The sequence below is a fragment of the Panulirus ornatus genome, chromosome 53, assembly GCF_036320965.1.
Source record: "Panulirus ornatus isolate Po-2019 chromosome 53, ASM3632096v1, whole genome shotgun sequence".
Lineage (NCBI taxonomy): Eukaryota > Metazoa > Arthropoda > Malacostraca > Decapoda > Palinuridae > Panulirus > Panulirus ornatus.
This window is the reverse complement of record NC_092276.1, coordinates 4,047,469-4,070,350: the sequence shown is the minus strand read 5'-3', so window position 1 is coordinate 4,070,350 and position 22,882 is coordinate 4,047,469. Positions and strand designations below refer to the sequence as shown.

At 46.9% G+C, this 22,882-nt stretch overlaps 1 protein-coding gene across 6 annotated transcripts in view; it reads right to left on the bottom strand.

Annotated features, from left to right (window-relative positions):
- Positions 1–22,882, bottom strand: part of LOC139765190 (plexin-B-like) — a 538,550-nt gene that overhangs the window by 246,457 nt on the left and 269,211 nt on the right. For all 6 annotated transcript variants that reach the window (XM_071692470.1, XM_071692474.1, XM_071692472.1 and 3 more), the window contains exon 4: positions 17,112–17,240. In XM_071692470.1, the coding sequence (XP_071548571.1) occupies positions 17,112–17,240 (129 nt within the window). The remainder of the gene's footprint in view (positions 1–17,111; positions 17,241–22,882) is intronic.

Below are 22,882 nucleotides of genomic sequence, written 5' to 3'. Positions count from 1 at the left end.
AATGGAAAGACCTACTGACGGAGGGTAGAGAGCACGTCCCACTAGTACACCAAGAAGTTGACAGTCTGGGGTAAAATACGGCCCGAGATGGAGGACGCTGATAAAATGCTAGGATGGCTGTGCCGGGAGGGCCGGCCGAGATGCTTGGATTGTGGTGTCAGGGGTGCGACAGACGGGTGGGAGGGAGAGGAAAATCCTGAGCCGGAGGGTGACTTGGAGTCGAGGAGAACGTCTTGAGACTAAAGGGATCCTTCCCCTGGATTCGTCTGGGAATGTAGCTTACACGAAGAGCATACTAAGGCACAACTCACGAGGGGCAATTCATGAGGAGTGGAGAAGTAACTGTGGAGGCGAAAAGAAGGATGACATTTTAGGGAGACATCAATCTTATTAGATCTAGGAGGTGCGCCATCAAGATCTGGTGGTCACGAACTTACCTGCGAGTCTAGCTCAACGCCTCCCTCCGTCGTCAGAGCCCCTTAAAAATAAAATGAATGGCCAATCACGACCGCACTGGCCTGGAGGGACATATGCTGCAGCCGCCACCGTAACAGTTTACCCACGGTCATTATGGCATTGTTACTCTGGCTCTGTGGTCGCCTCACCAGGCTGCCTCCCCCACAGTGATCTCATACCCAACCTCCACCACTACTGGCTCTACCCAACCCTGTGCTCCGTGCATCTTAATCTAAATCATCAACATTGGCTCTAACAACACCTGTTCTCCTGGTATCCTTACCCAGACCAACCCTGTTCTTCTTGTATCTTATCGTAGATCATCAGTGCTGGGCACCACCAACACTATTCTCCCTGTATCCCAAACCATCAGCAAATGATTCTATCAACCCTAACTTATTCTATTCTCCCTGTATCCCAAACCATCAGCAATTGGTTCTATCAACCCTAACTTATTTTTCTCTTCCTATCATAACACTGAGCTCTAACCAGGTAGAATAACTCCCCTTCCATCTCAGAGGTCTAACTAACATCATCAGTCAAACACTTCGGCAACCCATGAAGGATATTTATGCCACTACGTGCCCCAAAATGTAATCAGTTCGTCATCTCCACTGTACTGTCTGTCTGATCTACAGTTTTGTGTTTATTGTCCTGATATCCAATAAAGTATCATTACTCATTATTTTCTCTCTATCGTAAAGTTAAGATATGGGAACAATTTAGGGAATTGACGGCGGGAAGCAACAACTGAGAAACAGATTATTGCTTATTATTACTTATTTTTGCGGCAAGATCGGCCCAGGTTATTGACTGAGCTTGTATATGTATTGTGTAGTTCTTACTAAGGTGTTTGGACTGTTTGCTGGATACGTTATTACTAACGTGGAGGAGCTAGCCGCCTCCCCCTCTCTTTCCCACCATCCTTTCCAAAGTTATAAGATCCCGACCCTCGTTTTCCCCACATTCCCAAGAGTTGCCAGAACGAAGAAAAAATTACAACGCGTCTGTTATCTGGGCAGGGAGTGAGGAGGAGGAGGGGTTCTGAGAGGGCAATTACAAGGTGTCTCGCCGTCGGGTAGCTGGCAATATCTGTAGGATCATCGTCGGAATTACGCCTCGTAACGACCCCTTGGCACGGAGGACACGTCGCGCAAGTGGCTTATCGGACCTTAAGACTACGGCAAAACACCTCATAGCTATGACCCCCAGCGGCGACGTGGCTCTCCTCTTCGTCGTCAGCCCTGAGATCGGTGACACCCTCGGGGAAACCGGTCGAAGTCAGAGTGATCGTCGCCTTTACTTCTACGGCCTTCGTTGCAGTCCTCAATTTTGCTCCCAGCTGCTCTCATTATGAGGACTCACAAGTACGACACAACAGCAGTACGCGAAAGGTTCAAGAGTAATATAAAAAAAAAACTGCAGCAAAAGGAAGGCTCACAAGGAGACATAACAGTAAACAGGAGGATTACAGGCAGACAAACCAGTAAATGCAAAGGTCGCAAATCTACACAAACAGCGTACCTTAAACTTCTACAGAAAGGGACGACCCACGGCAGACGCAGCAGCATCTAGATAACGGATATCTACCCATCGAACACCGTCACTTGGTCATCTACCGCGACACACACACACACACACACACACACACACACACACATACACACACACACACCCACACACACACACACACACACACACACACACACACACACACATCTGCACTTCGTGCCATAACTGTCAATAGCAGCCACCCGAAAGAGACCAAGAGCTTCGAAGACCAACTTGAAGACACACACACACACACACACACACACACACACACACGCAGCTGTGCTGACACCCAAATTTCCACCATGGACGAACGGATAACGCCCTTCCACAAAACACAGTGGCAAAAACCCACAGCAACACTACAAATACCCACCATGACCCATTTAAGACAGTGGCAACCACTTTGCGATCCACTCAACACACTGGCATATACCCCTAAGACCCCCTTCACACAGTGGCAACTCCCGTATTAACCTAACTTTGGTCAAGTCATCTTACTGGTTTAACCTAGAGTGGTCATGGGAAAATATTACGCCCATCTGCGCAGAACTAACAAATACGAAATGAAGCACCGACATTAAAACTTATTTCGACGTGAATCCCCTCAACTCCGGCTGCGCTGCAAGTAAATGTCACTCTTCCACCCCCCATTTTCCCCACCTTATTGCACCGGCTTCAAAAAGTATTAAAAAATACATTAAATCCTTACTTAGCGTGACAGATCGTAATATAACTAAGATCCCCACTCCCTCCCCAACCACACAGCCAAACCTCATTACAAGGTTTCTAATAAATATACAAGAGAATATGTGAAGTGACGCCTACTAAGAGGAAGGAGGAAAAAAATATGATGACGAGACGTGTCTCTCATGCCAACACGAAATGTACAGAAATTAATGTTTTCTAAGAGAACGGAAAAATAGAATTTACCTCTCTCTCTCTCTCTCTCTCTCTCTCTCTCTCTCTCTCTCTCTCTCTCTCTCTCTCTCTCTCTCTAACAATACCTTTTTAATCCTACCAATCAGCGTAAAGGTGGACATATTCTGTACACTCGAAAAGTCAAAAATTCAAGCAAAATACAGACACACCACGTACGTCAGGTGTTTGTAAGATGACACAAAGTGGCAAATCCCAGAGAGATCCTCTTGTCCAACAGCTAATCACCTTGACGATGACCGCTAATAATAATCAAGTATCAGTCTTTATAAATCCACATCTGTCTCTACTGCACTGACGAAGCATTTCAGAGATGGCAAGGGTGAAGGGTACATGTCCGGCCCCCCTTCACAATGATGTAGGCAGGCAGCATACGACACCGCCCAACAATACAACAAAACACGACTCTATTTCAATAACACGAGACGCCCTGTTTTAATACACACACACACACACACACACACACACACACACACACACACACACACACACACGGCATAGAATTGTGTGTGTGTGTGTGTGTGTGTGTGTGTGTGTGTGTGTGTGTGTGTGTGTGTGAGAGAGAGAGAGAGAGAGAGAGAGAGAGAGAGAGAGAGAGAGAGAGAGAGAGAGAGAGAGAGAGAGAGACAGAGTAAAGACACATATACAAGGTTAACAGACCGGGTAATACCAGTCTAGAACTCTACTAGTAACACAGACAGACAGACAGTCCTCACACACAACGCCGTTAAATACACAAAGAACCCGGCAACACCCACCCAGATGCTTTCCCGGACACATCCTCAACCTGATCGGTTGCTTATATCCCTGACAATTTCACGATTACATAAGAAAACTCCCGCATGAATCAACTGTAGCGACAACCACCTCCAGCCCAGCTGAAGTCCACCTCGAAAGCGCTTCGACAACGCCAGTGAACCGCCTCCTCAGACGCAGCCGCCACCCCCACCCACTTCAAGACTCGCCTAAAACAAATCTGACCAGCAATCCTTGGATTTAAGGAGGCCTCCACCACCTCCTCCTCCTCCCTCCTCATACCCTGGTCCAGGTAGGCCTAGGAGAGGAGGACGACACCGCCGCAAAACACACACACACACACACACACACACACACACACACACACACACACACACACCGAGGATCACCCACAAACTACCACAAGACACCAGATAACACCCGCCTGCACCGTCCTCACTCGGGCCACCAACGCCAACGACGCCGCCCACTCCCTGAGTTACGACCTCGTGCTGGTGACAAGAGAGAGAGAAGGATGGTGGGAGGTTGGTGGATGGCAGGGTGGAGTGATCCTGGGTCATATTATGAAATGAAGAATGGGAGTGGGTGGGTAATTAGTGGTAATGAGAGAAAGCAGTAATGAGCAAGGGGGTGGGGGGGTGGACTGGAAAATAATGAAAATGGTAACCCGTGGGTAATTACGAGAATGCATTAGTGATGGGTGGTGAAAACAGCGACAGAGGAAGTTCTCCTTTTTGAAAGCTGAGCGCGGACAAAGAAGGTGTGATCTACAGTGGTGTGTGGGGTACGGATGTCTGACTCGAAGCATCAGGCCAGCAGCGGGTAGTAATGTGGTCACTGGGATGAAGTGACAGGTGGTATACACACCTCATGAAGGACTGCGATGGTGAAGCACAAATGGGCATTGAATACTTCCATGCACTCAACCATCTAAAGGCTTTACAGATAATCCTTTGGTAAAATGTTTTCGCCACCCCTCACCAAACCCCACCCCCACCACCCCATTCCAAAAAAAAGTCACTTCATTTAAACGCACAAAACAACTTTCATCACCCTGTAAGAACACCAAGGACATCATCTAACCCAAATTATGTACATCCACCATGATGTCTCAGGAATGATGGGAGGGGCCCGGCCGTCTGGTACATGGACGAATCATGACAAATGCGACCATGACGCGCTTATTTTTTTTTTGTTTTTTCCTTCAATTTTTGCCACATGAACAGCGAATCTACTGGGCAGTCTGACCAATCTGTGGGTGGTAAAGATACACAGTGCAAAGAAGATTCTGGGACGGGGCCTTAATGATTAAATTACATGTTAGGCAATGAGCAAAATGTTAACAAGATTTGGACAACAGTGAATGCATTATTCATTAATTTACACTGTAAATACGTAAGTATCGCGACATTAAATAAGTGAGCTGTTAGCAATACGATACTTTCGAATTATATGAAGTAGGATATTGTTATGGATGAAATGCTTAAAACATATAATGTTCGTTGAGAATCCCCTCTGATTTCTCGAAATTTACAAGTGCTTAAAGTTGTTGGGAGTGACTGATTATACCCAAGGGTATGTGCTGTATGACCGACCAAGGAGATCACGCAGGTAAAGAGAGGACGAGGATAAGAGATGGGAAGGAGGAGGAGGAGGAGGAGGAGGAGAAGGTGGGCAGAGGCGAGCAGTAAAAGCAGTGGGTCCCTCTGCCTTGGGCGAGGCTCAGCCGATACCATCTCCCGGAGCTGCTTACAACACCCACGACATGACCCACCATCACCAAGCACCACCACACGTCTCCAACTCCACCACCACAAAAGTCTCCAACATCACCTCTCACAAACACACGTCCCAAGCAGTCCGACCAACACTAATTTCCACCACACCTATAAATATTACACGCCTCCAACAACAACAAAACCAAACACACACACACACACACACACACACACACACACACACACACACACACACACACACATACACACACACACATCTCCACCACTCCAAGGAAATACGTGTCCCACAACCCCACCACACACACACTTCAACAACCCTATCAACACCCATCTCCAACAACCCCACCACCTCAAACACCTCCAACACTCCTACCACAATGCAGAACACATTTCAACCCCCCCACGCCACCAGACGTGGTTCGACCCACCACCATTAGCGGAGACAAAACGTCTCCGACACCACCATCACTTGAGTACCGCCTCCGGCCTCTTGCGACGCCAGGCTCTCCGTGCAATCTGGCGACCGCTGTCTCCGCTGCGCCCCCTTCCGACACCCTGGCCCCAAACCCCTCACCAGCTTCCCTCTTCACCGGTTCCAACCATAAACGTCAAGGGGCCGCGACTGTTTAATTTACTACTCTGAAAGTCCTCCCCCTAGAATTCTTAAAAATATATATAACTTACGACGTTTTCCTCGAAGGTGTTTAGCACACAGGCCACGTGAGACAATGGAGGGGAAGACGTGGAGCATCAAACACCCTGGAATGCCAACCAAGTTCTCACCACTGAAGAGTGAACGCAGACTTAGATGCCAAAGTAAAGCTACGCCCGTCCGGGTCTAGTTTAATAGGTACATCTGGAAACCATACTGGGTGCACACCTCCCTCTTCTCCTAACCTCAGGAGTCTGCCTGGCCAGATTTTCTCTAACCATGGCAAACAGTTCAACTCGCACCACTGGCCTCAGGCACACCTCCATCTTGATTCTGCCAACATTTCAACTCACCACGTCACCAGTGCTATTTCTCGACTTAGGGAGTCTCCGACCTTGCCATCCAATGCCAATCCAATCCGTACAAGATAAATTTTCTAACGTACACTGTTTCATTACACCAAGATCCATGAGAATAATTAAGACATGATGGAACCAAAAACGTGCAGAGGTATACAATCACCTCCAAAAAAGTTTTAAACGTTTTCAACACATTCCCCTAACACATACGTCATCATTACAGAATGTATCCACAACAATTATCACGAAACATAATTAATGCAATAATAACACATGGGCAACACCATCAGTTCAACCACCAGGTCCAACACGGTCTTTAAAACCATCTTTTAACACAACCACCCACAACATGATACCTGGAGGAGAAACACAGGTATAGTTCGTGTTAACACCATATTCCGCTACTCATAACAGAAGCCGAAACACACCCATAAAAAAAGGGCTCCAGGATAATTAAACGCCCCGCCCGTACAAGACAGATATGTAAATTACAAACTGCCTTCATCTTTGCCAGCTTCGTTAAGTATAAAATGAATATACTAAGGAAGAAATAAATTTTGTCAAACTGGAAAAGACAAAGGAAAATATACAAAGTCACACATACAAACTCTTTCGATAACATAAAACACCAGGGACAAGCGTACATACTGGAAGTGATAAACTAAAAGAATCCATAACGTTGCATTCAGTAGAAAGAAAAAAAAAAAATGATAAAGCACGAATTATGACAATCTTAACGACAGTTATACAAGCAGGTTATTAACACAGCATCAGACAGAAAGTCCAGAAAACATAAACACAGGAACAGAGACAAACAGACAGACAGAACATGTTCGCAGTCCAAACAACGTAAGGCAACCGGAGGCAGCAAAGGAAAAGACAAGCAAACAGAGAGAGAGAGAGAGAGAGAGAGAGAGAGAGAGAGAGAGAGAGAGAGAGAGAGAGAGAGAGAGAGAGAGAGAGAGAGACCCCCTAACCCCCACCCCACGCGGTACCCACGGTCGAGGCCTAGCCTACTGGCGGCGGCGGCAGCAGCAGTAGTATTCCGGGCAGGCGGGGAGGAGGACCGGCTGGCCGCTCTTTATGGAGCACTTGGCTACACCCGTCGCTGAGATCCGCCGAGCCGATAAAAAGAATGGCTTCCATAACGCCAGATTCACACACACACCCACACACACACACCATACACACACTCTTTTTATTCTCTCATATACTTTCCTCCTCATACTACAGTACATAAATATACACACAAATTATATATATATATATATATATATATATATATATATATATATATATATATATATATATATATATATATATATATATATATCCTTTTTGATATACATTTTCATTCTCGAACGCTCACAAACACTATTTTCTCTCATACTTTCTCTTTACGCAAACACGCGGACACGACGCACCAACCCAGACGCATGCAAACACACAAGCACACTCACACACTCCCTCCTGCCCCACTTGGCACCGACCTCATCAAGCACCGAACCTCAGATAAGACTCGAGAGTCAACGTCCCTAAACATCTAACTGTCTGGCTGCCTGCTGGTCTGACCCAACGCCTTGAATGTCTCTCTCCAACGGGCGAAGACGTTCTTAAAACACCAGCGTAACTCAACGCCGGCGGTAAAGGGGGAATGGATGGGGTTGGAATGGGAGCGCTTGCGGGCGCGGAAAAACGAAATTTTGGGTAACACCCTGCCTGCCAGCCAGCCAGCCAGCCAGCAACATCTTCCCAGACTACGAAAAAACTGGTCGTGACGGTGATCACAAAGACGAGAGCGCTCCGTACATGGGTTCAGCACAGAAGCTGGGTACGAGGTCACAAAAAAAAAAAGGAACAGCGACAATACCAAAAGCACCAACAAGAAAGAAGAACATCAGCAACAACAGCAAAAGGGAAAGAGAGAGAGAGAGAGAGTGTGTGTGTTAAGAAGAAGCACTACAGCAGCATCTAAGTCCACTTTCCCACAGCCGTTTACAGAGCACAACTCCTACAGGAGCTTAGGAAGTGTTACACCCTGATGTATACCTCGAGTCTTCACATATGGCCTCTCGATAAGGACAGACCTCAGCCCCTGAGCAGCAGGGGCGAGAAAGGGTTGAGGCGCAGGAAGGTGAGTAATGCTCAGGGAGTGAGGTGGAGAAGTTCAGAAGCAAGAGAAAGAGGAGGAGACTTACATGACGACAGTTCAACGAGGAGGTAACAAGAGTACGTCCAGAGAGAAATGCTCCTGTGCGGAGGGAATACGCCCGGATGGAAGGGGTGAGGCTGGAGAGGATTGAGAACTAGGGAGAGGCAGTGTAAGCGGAGGGGAAATTTAATCAAGTAAAAGAAGCATAAATGGAATGGGGAGCAGGTTCAAAGATGAGGAGGCATGAGTGCAGTTGGAGAAGCTTTGGGAGAGCGGTGGGGGTGAGTTTTTTTTTTTTTTCTGAGAGACGATGGAGCAGGTCACAGAACTGGAAGTGTGTGTGTGTGTGTGTGTGTGTGTGTTGTGTGTGTGTGTGTGTGTGTGTGTGTGTGTGTGTGTGTGTGTGTGTGTGTATGAGTGGACTGGTCTTGGAGGATTATGAATGAAAGAGGAAGCAAGTTCCATGAGGCAAGTGTGTGTGTGAGTGTAGGAGGAGATCCGGAATGACGGGGAAGTTGTGGAGGAAATGCAGGCTGGTGAGGAGGAAACGTGAGCGAAGAGAGAGTAGTTTTAAAAAGCTAGGGTGAGAATGGGGGTGGGAGCAGAAGTCTATGTAAAGGAGATGGAGGTCTAAGAAGAGGGAGAAGCGGTGTGAGCGGAGTAAGAAGAGGAAGAGGATGAGGAGGAAAGAGACTTGAGAAGATCGAGGGAGTGAGTAGAAGGAAGAGCAGGACCTGCAGGAAAGGGTGCTTTCCGAGGGAGTAGCAGAAGGAAGACGTGCAAGCGGAGGAGGATCAATCCAGGAGAGGAGGGAGGAAGATGCATCCGAAGCTAGATACATGTGGGAAATATAACCCCTCCCCCCCCAACACACACCAAACCACGGCAATAAATGACACCACATATCTTCAGCTGTCGACATTCCCCAGTGAAATACAAGTAGACTTGCATCTGCCAGAATAAAACAAGTCCAGTTAATCTAACACCCTCCCCCTGGGTCCCGACTTGGAGCAGACCACTGGAGCGTGCACACCTCCGCAACAACTTCCACGGTCGATATACAAATCTATACATACCAGGGTTTTCAGCTCTGATGTACGCGAAGCTGCATTCCCACATATGCCAATCATTTCCCCGGCTTACTGCACGATGCTCACATGAATATTTCATATTTACTTATTCCCCTCAGGATTAAGGAAAACAGGGCTAATCCCTCTTTCCCCCAAAGTCACCGTCACTTCACAATACGGTCTCAATGGTGACCATTAATCCTGTTCTTGGGGAAAAAAAAAATCTACTTGTATGATATGGTATAAGATGGCGTCTCATGAAAAATGTACGAGTCATTATTCGTGATTCAACTACAAAAAGAAAGTCATTATACCTGACGATGATTATGTTCTCACAGACACAAAATGTTCAGAACTCTAGGTATTACCGTGTGGTTTGAAATGACGTTTAATATAAATTTTACGTTCCGTTCGTTCCTGCAGTGAATGATCATGCTAATCCTCCAATATGTCTCATGAAAGATCGCCATCCACGTGTTCATCACCAGGTGCTCAGTGTGTACTGTATCTATATAGTGAATACATACTGTCCCCCAGTATTCCCCTGGCTACTGGAGGGCATTATGTGTTATGTGATATATATATATATATATATTTATATATATATATATATATATATATATATATATATATATATATATATATAAATCCTCTCCTCTCTTTTTTTTCTTTTTTTCCAAAAGAAGGAACAGAGAAGGGGGCCAGGTGAGGATATTCCCTCTAAGGCCCAGTCCTCTGTTCTTAACGTTACCACGCTGAGGCGGGAAATGGCGAATAGTATAATATATATATATATATATATATATATATATATATATATATATATATATATATATATATATATATATATATATATATATATATGTTAGTACTGACCCATCCTGTACTATGCTTGTAATCTATGCACTGAATTCAAGAGATCCTCAGCCTACCTCTGATACCTACAACATATTTTCCTACATTTGTATAACTGTACAATGAAATTCTGCCTCGTGCCTGTGATGTACTGCCCACGCCACAGGATGCGTGGTGGGGAGTAGTAACATAATTAACCCCACATTCAGCAGGTACCATGGGTTACGGACCGGGTTTTTCTTCACCCACGGCCAACAATAATCACCACTAATTATATAAACCCAAATCCGGTGAGAGCTAATGACTTTGGGCACCTAGATTGCATTCCCCATCGCACCTTGTCCTCTTTTTGACAAACACAATCTCTCGCTGCGCACTTGTGACGAGCAATTTCCATCATGTTTCTGTGACGAACCACATCTGAGGACACCTATGTATGGTCCATCTTCCCGACCTGACACTCAAAACTGTTCAGCCAGAGCACATAAACTCGGAAAGGAAATAAAAATCTGGTGAAACTGAGTTAAGAATTCAGAGGCGACCATTGCCCAAACGTCTAATCATTAAAGTTTCGTATTACCACTGCACAACTTGGTAACGGTGGCAGTGGGAACATACAACAAGACCTAACGTGCCATATCTAAAAAAACAAAAAAAAAAAAAAAAAAAAATTACTAATAGGCAAAGGGTCTCCTCTGATCACGCCTTACCAAGCAGCGGTAGATTTAACGTAACCGAACAATGGCAGATTTAAGGTAACAGAACAATGGTAGATTTAAGGTAACCGAACAACGGTATATTTAAGGTAAATAGCACAAGAATATCTACTGGTGATCCCGATAACTTGAAAATCGAAGTGAAAACTGACAGTTTAAGAGGAAACACGACACACTATGACTTCCACTGGCACTCACACGACACCATAACAGAACCCCTGTCTCTCGTGTGCGTATGTCGGCTATCAAACACGTCGCCAAATTAACAATTCCGGTAGTGGCATCCGACCAAAAGCTTGCTCTCTTCGGACGAGGTGAAACCTGGTTTACACTCGTCCGGACACCAGTTAGGAGTCCCCCCCCCCCCCACAACCCGGTACGTCCGTGTCAGACCTGAATGATGCACGCACGACACACGAACGATCTTTACGCCAGCGAACGACAAGATGGTGTGCTCCCGGATTATTTTTTTTTTGTTCCATCCTTACGTCATGGTATGTGACTCTTGAAAGCTGTTAAAAAAAAAAAAAACGAAATCGTTTCTGTGTTGCGTGTACCTCCTGACACACGGTAGCATCTAGGACCCGGCCTCGCGACCACAGGTCTCCTACCTCAACCTGTTCAGACTCTCTCTACCCCACCACACCCCTATCTCGCCTTCCTCCCTGAACCATCTCTCCCATGCCTAACTTCCATTTCCTGATAAAGTGATCACTTCCAGTCTCACCCAGCATTAGTACTATCAATCTCTGAATTTCATGTCGCCTTTCCCTAGATATTCCCTCTAGCACAATGTTTTCTCGCAACAGAGTACGAAAAATCAAATCTGCCTCTCCGTTTCATCTCTCCTTCAAAAAACATGGTATGAAACTATCTCTTCCATGGCAATATGTTCAACTAATACAACAGAAGGTACTTCTTGAGAATCTCATCTCTCATTATTAAGCTTACATAATGAACCAGCTTTCTAATATCTGTAAGTCATCATCTGCACACTGGAGTCTGACAAAGATCCTTTGTGACCTCTGTAATCCTTTCGCGCCACCGCTCACAGGATGAGGGTGGATGGAATGCACAGTAAACTAACCAATAATGGCCGAAAAGAAAAAAGAAATACTAAGTATGCACTGAACAAAATTCTCCCTCTATCTCTCTACAAGACCCTCGCCTTTCCCAGTCACACTGTCCTTTTCTTATCTCCCCCAAAGGGCCTTAACCCCCTCACATAGCAGGGACAAAAGAATCGCTCCCAAAAGTTTCATTCCCCATATAGGAGAAATACACAAGTCACAAATCTACAGCTGTAACTCTTCTGAGCTTCAAAATGAGCAATTGCATATATTTTTACCTGACACACAACCCACCATTAACGTTCTATCTCCCCACATCTTCCTAACCCAACGTTCATGGCGGAGATCGAGAAATTTTCGTTATTCCTAGCTTCACCTTCCCCCCATTAAATATTCCCAATGGTCTTCTGTGTCTCCCCTACCCCCTTGAAAACATCCAACTTACCAAGGCCCCAGCCCAGACTTACCCATGGTGAGGGGAGGCGATCATGAACTCCCCCCGCACCACCTCCAACCAGAGCCCCTCCAGCCGTGACCAATAATGTAGAGGGTTGGTGTAGTCCAGGCAGACGACGGCCACTGGCTGAGCCAGCCCCAGTCCAGTCCCGCTAGGATACTCACCCGCACCTGCAGGAACTCAAGCTTACGAGAAGAAAGTAAAAAAGGTAAATCCGACAATAAACAACAAAAGATCTACGTGCAAATAAATATGAAACAAAAAAAAAATATACAGAAAAACAACAGAATTACGCTACATTTTTTTGTCCCAGATCTTACTAAAATGCATTTCAAACCTGTTAAGCGGATTTCATCGGACGTTTGGAGGCGCGAGTGGGTTCAGATCAAGTAACTGGCCTACTTAAACATACGAGTAAGTGCCCGAGGGAAGAGAAGAAGTACCAGGCTAAATTCGGCGTAATTAATCGCGACCATTGCCAGATGCATGAGTCACACACACTTAATCCCACACAGCAATTCAGAGTGCGCGGGGCATGGGGGGGGGGGGCTTCACAGTTGATAGCGGCGGTGCTGGCGGGTCTCGCAAGCACTGCAGGAGTGTCGCAGGGGAGATGGAGGCGGGCTCTCTCTCCCATCTCATCACGCTTACACCACACCACACGTTACATTACGACACCGCAATGACCCACTACCAGCACAAACTACCAAACTACTGCTAAGAAGAGAGTGTCGGCGGCTTAATAAATACGTCCAGGAATACTGCAAGACCAATTATCATATGCATGAGGATGACGAAAGTGAACCAGATTCCCGGGTCTACGTCTCTCAACACAATGATAAGCCACAATGAACGCGATCAACGCCCACATTATCGCTCGAGCAATCATGATGTAGGTCTGTCAGCAAACAACAAACATGATGAACGAAGGAAAATGAAGAAAGAAAGGGGTAAAAAAAAAAAGAGCAAAGACAACTGAAGCAAATGTGTGAAGGAAGTAATGAAAAATCATACAACAGAACAAGGGATTGGGTAATTACCAGAACAAAGACAGAAGGGAAAGATGAACGCAAGATGATAAGAGACGATCCACATAATGATTATAAAGTCTGGAGAGAAGTGAGGGGCAAGCAGATAACAGAGGAAGAGGTTAAGAAACACAAATAAGATGGCAAGTGCAAGAAACAGGACTAAGAAGGTAAGAAAAGGAGAGGAGAGAGAACACATGGCGACTGATTACCAGAGGAGGATATGGAACGCAATGGTAAGGAGTAGCGCATCATACACCCACAGCAGTGGAGAGTGTGCACGACAGAACAACAGTGACGGTTATTACGGAGAAAAACAGACTTAAAGTGACAGACGGAGAAGTGTGACGGATGACCAGAACGTTGAAAAGGGAGAATGAGAGGGGAAAGAGAGAGAGAGAAGACTGTAATATCAGGGTGTGGTGGGAGCGGTAGGGCAAGAGGGGAAGAGAGAGAGAGAGAGAGAGAGAAAGAGAGAGAGAGAGAGAGAGAGAGAGAGAGAGAGAGAGAGAGAGAGAGAGAGAGAGAGAGAGAGAGAGAGAGAGAGAGAGAGAACAGAAGGAACTGAGAGAGAAACCCATGACCAGATGAGGGAGGTGGGGAGGGGGGAGGTGTCTGTCTGTCCAGCACCATCATGATGTGGTCGGAAGGGGAGTAAGTACAAGGGCCTCTCCAGATAATAGATAAGCCACAGATGACCCTCATGCGGGCGGTGTGGAGGGAGCTTCACGCCCACACTCCTCCACAAGACCGACTGTGTCTCGCGCGGGCCAAACGCTACCACCAAGTATTGTCAGAGCCGGTAACTGAAGGCCACCATCACGGTCACAACTAAACACAGGCGACTCGGCGCTCCATGCGCTCATCATTATGCTTCCTCGCCATCGTGCTTGCACCCCACCCCTCCACCTCCCCCCACCAACGCCCAACACGCCATGCCGACACTCCCTCATGCTCACCGCTCCATCACACTCGCACCAGATATAAAAAAAAAAATATAGCTAAAGAACTCTATAAAACATCTCTAAACAACTAGCAGCACACGAGGGCCCACTCGCCGTCCAATCCTACAAGACAACACTCCCGAACAATGGGACTCAACACCCAGAACCAGAAGGAGGAAGAGGCGAGGTGTAGATGATGGGTAAGGGGAGGGAGGGAGAAGGGGTGGGGTGGAGAAGGAGGAGGAGGAGCAAAGCGGAACATGATTGGACGTGTTGGACACGACGGCGGCCGAGGGGAAACACGAGTACACACGACTCAACACGAGGAAGCAAGAATAGAAAATGGGAGAAAATTGGGGAATGCGCCAGTCCAACGGGGACTGGATATGTAGCGGGTGCTTGGTCATGAACAAGACGGACGGAAGTGGGAGTACGCCAAGGCAGGTAGCCGGTGTGAGGGTAGGTTAGAGAAGAGAAGGACAGGTGAAGGGCACACGGATATACGTGAAGGGGGAGGGATACCGGTATTGAGCAAGAGTAGCGAAAGATAACCGGCTGTGAGGGTGAAAGATGGAATGGAAGGAGAGGAGAAAAAGAGAATGGAGTGGGTGATAAGCCCGTTCAAGAAAAAAGCGCGTGAGTACAGAGCAAGATAAATGGTAGCCAGAGTGTGTGTGTGTGTGTGTGTGTGTGTGTGTGTGTGTGTGTGAGGGCAGGAGACAAGCATGGGTGACACGTCGGAGAACTGGTGGAGTGATGAGCTCTGGCTAGAAGGCAGGAGGACAGTGTCACGTCAAGATAGTGAGTGGAAGGCTGGAGTGCTTGAGGAAGAAAATGGGTTTCATTTTTGGTGTTATTCCTTTCTCAAAGCAACTGACATGGAGCGGGCAAAGCATGCCCCAATCACGGCCAAAAGAATGATGTTAATCACTGCTCTTTGGGTATCTGCTGACACGGTAAGGGTGTGAGGTTATAATAATATGTACAAGGTAATTGGTCTGTGATAAGAATAAGGTTGCAAGGCAGGAGAATGCGTGTGCGGGATGAGAGTAAGAAATGAATAATGGTACTATAACGGGTGGAAAAAAAATTCAAAGAAAATGAGTGTGTGGGGAGAAAACGTAATACGTGGGGAGTAACTAATGTTGCGACTTTCATGACGATAAAAAGATTTATCTTTAATACAGAACAAAATCCTTTTAATAAGACTCAATTTTCCAAATATTCGAAATGAGAATCCAGGACAGAGTGCAATTCTCGTGAACCCCATTTTTGACCCTGTGACCCGGGACCAGCGGTACCCTACCACTGCCAAAATAGGGTCTCTGCCAATTCCGGCGTTGATCAGTCTGTCTTGGGAGGAGACATGTTTCACACAGGAATATTCACACAGACGAATGGATGGACGGGATCAAACACTGACAGGCAAATACAAAGGGAGGGAGTCGGTAGACGGGAACAAAAATGGGATAATTGGACTGTTTCCACTCAGACCCATACTAAAGCATACTAAAGAATCATCACCCGAAAATATAAAAAAAAAAATATCAGATCCATTAAAGACGTTTGCTATATAATATATACAATATGCATACATTCATATATTCTTGGAGGTATCCATGCTTCTTCGACAGCAACAGCAACAGCTTCACACACACACACACACACACACACACACACACACACACACACACACACACACACACTGGCATCGCAGCTGTAAAACAGTATCATCCCTTCCAGATACACAAGCAGTAGCTTCACCACGTCGGCCTTTCCAATAACCATACCATAACTCAGCGGTAATCACGAACCGGCATTTCAGTAACTTACAATTCCGGCGACTCGGTATTGAGCTGTCAAATTTGCCTTTTAATCAGCCTAGCGTTAGCGAGGCACAAAGAGCGGGTGTGAGTGTGTCAACAAGGGAGAGAGTGTCATTAGCGTGGCCACGCTCACCTTCCGCGTGCGTGCTCTGCCCTCGTGAAACACTTGCATCGGGGGCGATTTATGGGGACACGTGGAACGGAGTCACAATGACAAGGCCGCGGTGTCCAGAACACAGAATAAATAAAGGAAAGGAGACAAAGGAGGTGAGAAATGGGCTAATAAACTAAGAGTTAATCTAACGCGCAGGTACAGTGGTGGTGGCGAAGACGATGGATGATGTAAAGTAAAGGGTGGGAGACGGGCAGGGCGGCGGAGAACCGCGGTGGTGATGAAGAAAGAACGAGTGAGGAAAGACAAGTCGTGGTGGCGGTTGTGGTGGCGAGTACTCTGAGGCCTGGGTGAAGGGAAAGGGGGTGAAGGAGGATGAACCACGAGAGTGACGAAGGGAGCAGTTGCAGACAAAGGGAAGTGACTTACCCTGGTGGTGGTGAGGACGAAGATGTGCGCCCCGGCATTGTCGAGCACCATGTCCGGTAAGACGCGGCTGCCAGCGTCGATTGTGTCCTCACCGTACTCGGCAGCGTCCTCAGGGCCCGCCAGCAGGGCCTGCGGCAGGAAGAATACAACAAAATTAGAATACAAGAAACTGAAGTATGGTATACGAGCTCAGGAGAGGCAGCTCCACTATACCCAGCCATTATCAGTCGTGTAATCAATACTGTACCAATATCCGCAGGAACAATAAAAATCTAGGAAACATTCAATACAGAGATATTTAGCCAGAAGGTGGCAAGGTTTCGCTGCAAAAAAATATATATAAATAAAAATGCTTAAGCAAAAATCAACAACACGAGAGTTAAACTTGCAGCTAAAGGATGAAGCTGCCATATTCCTACGTCAACTCATCATATTCGTACCGATACGGTCTTACCTGTCATGACCTGAGAAACCTTACCCCAAGCCGCGCATACATAATACGACGGAGGGACGCAAGAACCAACAGACCACGGGGTCCTTGTAGAGGCTGGTCGTGATAGTGGAGGAGATCAGACGCATGAGAGTTCGGTGGGGAAAGAGAAGAAAAAGTAGATGGATAATTACTGGAGGATCTGTTCCTGAAAATATATTTGACTGTGGAGGTGTGTATAACGTCAGTCTGGTTTATCTATTCGTAAGAATACTTTACTAAAGGAATTTGCACTGTGGTGGGTGGAGCTTATGGTGTGCCTGGTGGAGCAAAACTTCCAAGTAATAAAGTGGAGCGAATGAACCGACAAGACACACACACACACACACACACACACACACACACACACACACACACATCCACCTGACGCCGCATTAGTGCTTCTTTAGGAACCAAGTTGCAACACACACACACACACACACACACACACACACACACACACACACCCTAACAACATCGATGGACGTCAAGCACCTTCACACCCTCCTCATTCCAAGGTCCCCAGGTCCTCGGCGGGGTCTCACACTACCTGTGACCTGCACGTACATGTTAACTGCAGTACCTGGCAAAAGAAGAAAAAAAAAATATGGGGGACTGCAAGCGTGCGAAACTTGCGACCACACGCATCCAATACATGTAATCCACAGGAAATCTTACATTCTACCAATACATACGTGTAACACGTACCGCTGCTTCAAAGTTACGATCTGCTGCAGTGTACACCGAGGTCAAGATACGCGACTAAGTGAGGTCTTGTAGCCTGTCAGGTGATACTGAGCACCTGGAGATATCTGGCGATTGTGCTTGGATGCATAGAATTATGAGGCAAGCAGCGGGGGGGGGGGGGGGGACACACACACACACACACACACACACACACACACACACACACACACTTGTCCCGCACCAAGTTACCCAGGGTGCGAAAATGTGTGCGACAGGATCCACAAGGTAGCGCCGGGGTTGCGTGTTGGGTGACAAGCTCCGTGAGGGCAGGAGGCGAGAGGGCTGTCATCTGATGCATGTGGGAGACTTCACAGGACCAGCCGGCCACCTGGACCAACACCACGCCCACAACCACCCTGCCCAACCGCCTCCACCGCGCTCCCTCCTCCCCAACCATAATGCTCGTCGGAGGAACAGTGGAATGAAACTTCTCAGTTCACATTGTTTATATCCGACATACACAACACGTACGTAAGTAGAGAGAGAGAGAGAGAGAGAGAGAGAGAGGGAGGGGGGGGGGGTTGAATCTCTCACTATCGTGGACAAGTCCTCGTAATTCGAGTCAGGATGACGTGAGAACACACACTGTTCACTGTTCATCCAGCTTATCGAAAGATCTTATGTCCAGCATTCACAACCAACAACATGATCTGCACTGCCTTCATCTGTACGCCATCAAGGTACAGATATCGTCCGTGATGTATCGTCGAATGAAATTGTGTTTGGTATTACAAAACTCTTGCTACAAATGCTTTTAAGAAAATCCAGTCGATACCATAAATGAAGACAACGATGTGATCGTGTGAATAGCCAAGTACGAATTAAGGAATAGTGTGTAATATAAATTACAAGAAAAATAACCATCCAAGAATGATATACAATAACATATAATTGGAAATGACTTCCCTATGATGAATATGATAAAAGGAAGAGAAGGAAAAAGATATATATGAAAAGGAAACAGTTTCCAATAGAGAATCATAAGATACAAAAACGAGACACTTCAAAGGAAACAAAAAGAGAAAAAAGACTAGTCTTGTATGGAGGTTTTGCCTGGAAGTACTGCAGCCAGATCAGATAAGGGCGTAGCCGCTGGCAAACCCTCCCAGTGCAATGGCCAGCTCCCCACAACTCATATCGTCGTCCTTACAATGCCAAGCTGCAGCAAATCTAGAGCCATAAAGTCCACACTTCAACTTGGCACAAGTTATGACCAAAGCCCTGGTGTCAGGAAATCATAAAATCCCTTACATTTTCAGGAAGTCTATCAACATTTGCCTACACCTTTATCAGGTTACTCTGTAATAATGATAATTAGAACACTTATAGATGCCTGCATGCACAGCATCCCTGTTCTTAAGCACGCAAATCAGCTGTGACATTTGCTTACACAAGCACCCTGAGAGTTCCTGACTACTGGATGGAGTCGTGATGCCCTGTGTTCCAGGCCAGTCCCTGGAAAACTGGAACAAAGAACCGTCGAAGCAAGGAATAACACGGGCGACGCTCACGTAACTGGAATGCTTCTTATGGCCACACCTGCTTCGTCCTAAACGAATAATCCCATTTCTTGTATATTCCGGTCACTCTGCCTGTATCCCGTTGCTCACTCACATCCTTTCTGTAACCCATTCACAATTACCACCCTTCCTCTACCCTCCTTTAATAGCCACCTTTAATGCATCCACTTCACATCTCTTTCATCCCCTAGTTAATGCGGGTCTATGTACGTAAATCTTTAAGGGAAAGTCCTACGGCAACAAGTAAACCTGAACTTCAGGCCAGTGTTCAACATAAACTTTACCAGCAGCGACTACAACCCATTTTTCGTCCATCCTGTTGACACAGCTCTCCTTCGAGAGGTGCCCCCCCCCCCCCTCCCGACATGTTGCGAGCACCGGGTACGGCAGGGTTTAATAATGCACTCAGATGGTCTGGTAGTATGATTAATGTACCATGCTCCTTCACCCACCTCATCCATCTCGAGCTAGCGAGCTGCGGTGCTGCTGACACTACTCCGCCACACACACACACACACACACACACAACCTTCTTATCCGTCGCGTCAACAACATAATTTGGCAAAATCAATAACGGCCTAGAGGCAATAACCAGGGGGGTGGAGGGTCTGTCATTGTAAACAGTCCTTCAGGTCCTTTTGCATGGTCTTCTTAAAGGCCATTATAATGCACCAGTCCGAGGTAGTTTAGCGGCGCAATCGCCCAGCCAGTACGGTGGTGCCCCTGTTAAGTGGTTCTCAAACTGGCCTGCAAAGTGAGCGGTTCTCACACGGGCCCTCAGTGACCCTGGCCACGAAAACAGCCCCCTCAGCGCGCAATATAAAGGGGGCGGCCACGTCGTCAAATATTCACAAAAGACGCGTTTAATAGCCGTGAATTAAATTCCACTCCCACTAGATATTGACATCTGGACAATTTACCAGACTGAGGCGGCAGTTCTGCGATCGAGCCTGTGGCGAGGGTAGCACCACTTGGTGCCATTAAACCAGGATGTCTTCTGTAGGTTCCTCAGGGCGCCGTTCCTCCTAGGTTTTTCGTAAGTCTTGCCATCACGTCCTCAGGGCGCCGTTCCGCCGAGGTTTTTCATAAGCCTTGTCACCGTGACAGCGTCACCGTACCTCATGGAAGCTCACTCACTGCCCACAGGTTCTACTGTGGCCCTCCTGTGCCTAAACGCTGATGACAATATCAAAATCCTATCTAATTCATAAACAAGAATATTGTCAGAAATTAACTTCATCTTTTAAAACTATCAATCACAAAATCCTGAAAGTATTCAAGAACATCCAGAGCCTCCACTGCCTCACACTAATAACAACTGTGGAAGGAAAAAACAACACAGTCTGAACTCCCTCTGACGCACATACAAATCACAAGACTCCAGCCAGTCAAACAAGGAGAACGTCGAACCACAGCTCATACCCCGCGTGCGGGCGTATTTTGGGAAGCAACCGCAAAGAACCGAATGATTAGCGGAAGAATACTAAAGCCCGGGTTTAAGTACAACTTAACGGGTTAAGACGAGCCTCTAACTAGATCTAAGATATAAGGCTAAGGTAAGGGTCCTTTCAGCTTTTGAATGTCGTCACCTTACTAAGAATAGCAACGCCTTCGTATACTTCACCTAAGAGCAAAGTGACCATAAACCCTGAGTGTCATTTGTAACCCCTTCGTGTCATCCCTAAAACTCTCTTCCATTTTAGAGCATCACAAAGGACATATACAAAGGACAATTATATACCACCAGACGAACATATCTGGCCATCCCAGGTACACAGCCAAAAAAAAAGTCAAGGAAATCTTCGGCCATTCGCTCGATTTAAAATGCTACACAGGAAATATCTGTGTCGGTCAAAGGTCTGATGACGCCTGCCTTCGGTAATGCTGCCCCTAAGAGCCCTCCACATTCCCGGCGAGTAAACAGGGTGAGGAATCCTTAAGATGAACCAACCGAGTCGCCGCCGACCCCGGCAGCACTCGTCGCCAACAATGCCAACGGGGACGAGGGGCGGAAATGGAATAACGGGGAACGGAGAGAGAGAGAGAGAGAGAGAGAGAGAGAGAGAGAGAGAGAGAGAGAGAGAGAGAGAGAGAGAGAGAGAGAGAGACGCCGGGAGGAGACCCACGACATAATCTGGTAAATCCTGATGATTGACTCGCAAATTCTCGAGAGCTGATGGTGGCGTCCCCTCCGCCCACCCACCGCCACTTTACTGACTGATGCCGGGTCCTCCCCACTTGGAAACCCCACCACTACTACTTAAATGATATGTGAGGCCCTTGTCACACTCCCAGTCTGCCGTCCACCCTTCGACACTTAACAACTTACGGGAAACCACCACCACCACCACTTAATTACTGACTTGGGGCTTCCCCGTCCCTCAGCCAACCCGGCACCACTTAATGACTAAAACGAGAGCCCTTCGCCATCTTGTCTGCCACGACTTAATGACTATGGAGGCCGTGTTCACCTTCCTCCCGCTAGTCCTTTACAGAATTACTTACAGCTCTTCATGGTCTCCTGAATAAAAAAAAAAAAACTGCCAATTACACCCTTACAGACTACTGGGTGGCTATGCCTCCTCCACCAAGATAACTACCGAATGGGTCAGCTTTTTCCACATGCCCGTAACTATCACCACCCCTTGTTGACTTGAGGCCAGCCCTCCCACAAGCCCCGTAACCCCTTACTGACTTATTTGCGAGACTTTTCATTCCTTCACCGCAGTATACCTTTCGTATGTACATACGTATACCTTCCCTCGACTCCTGGAGACTCGTCTCTAGCCCTACAGCTCGGTCCCAAAAAACTTGCTGGATTGCTGCCTCCTCTGATCCACCAAACTATTTGAGGGAGTAGCCCGTTGGTCTGATGAGGGGTAGTTTGTGAAATTCCTTCCAACAGGTCTTGACTTGATACGATCATACGTTGGGTAGCCCACATCATTTCTACTAAGGACAAGAAAAGCGTCGAAAATCTTCAGATCTCGAATGTTTACAGCTGTCACTTCAAATCAATCTCAGGACCGATTGAT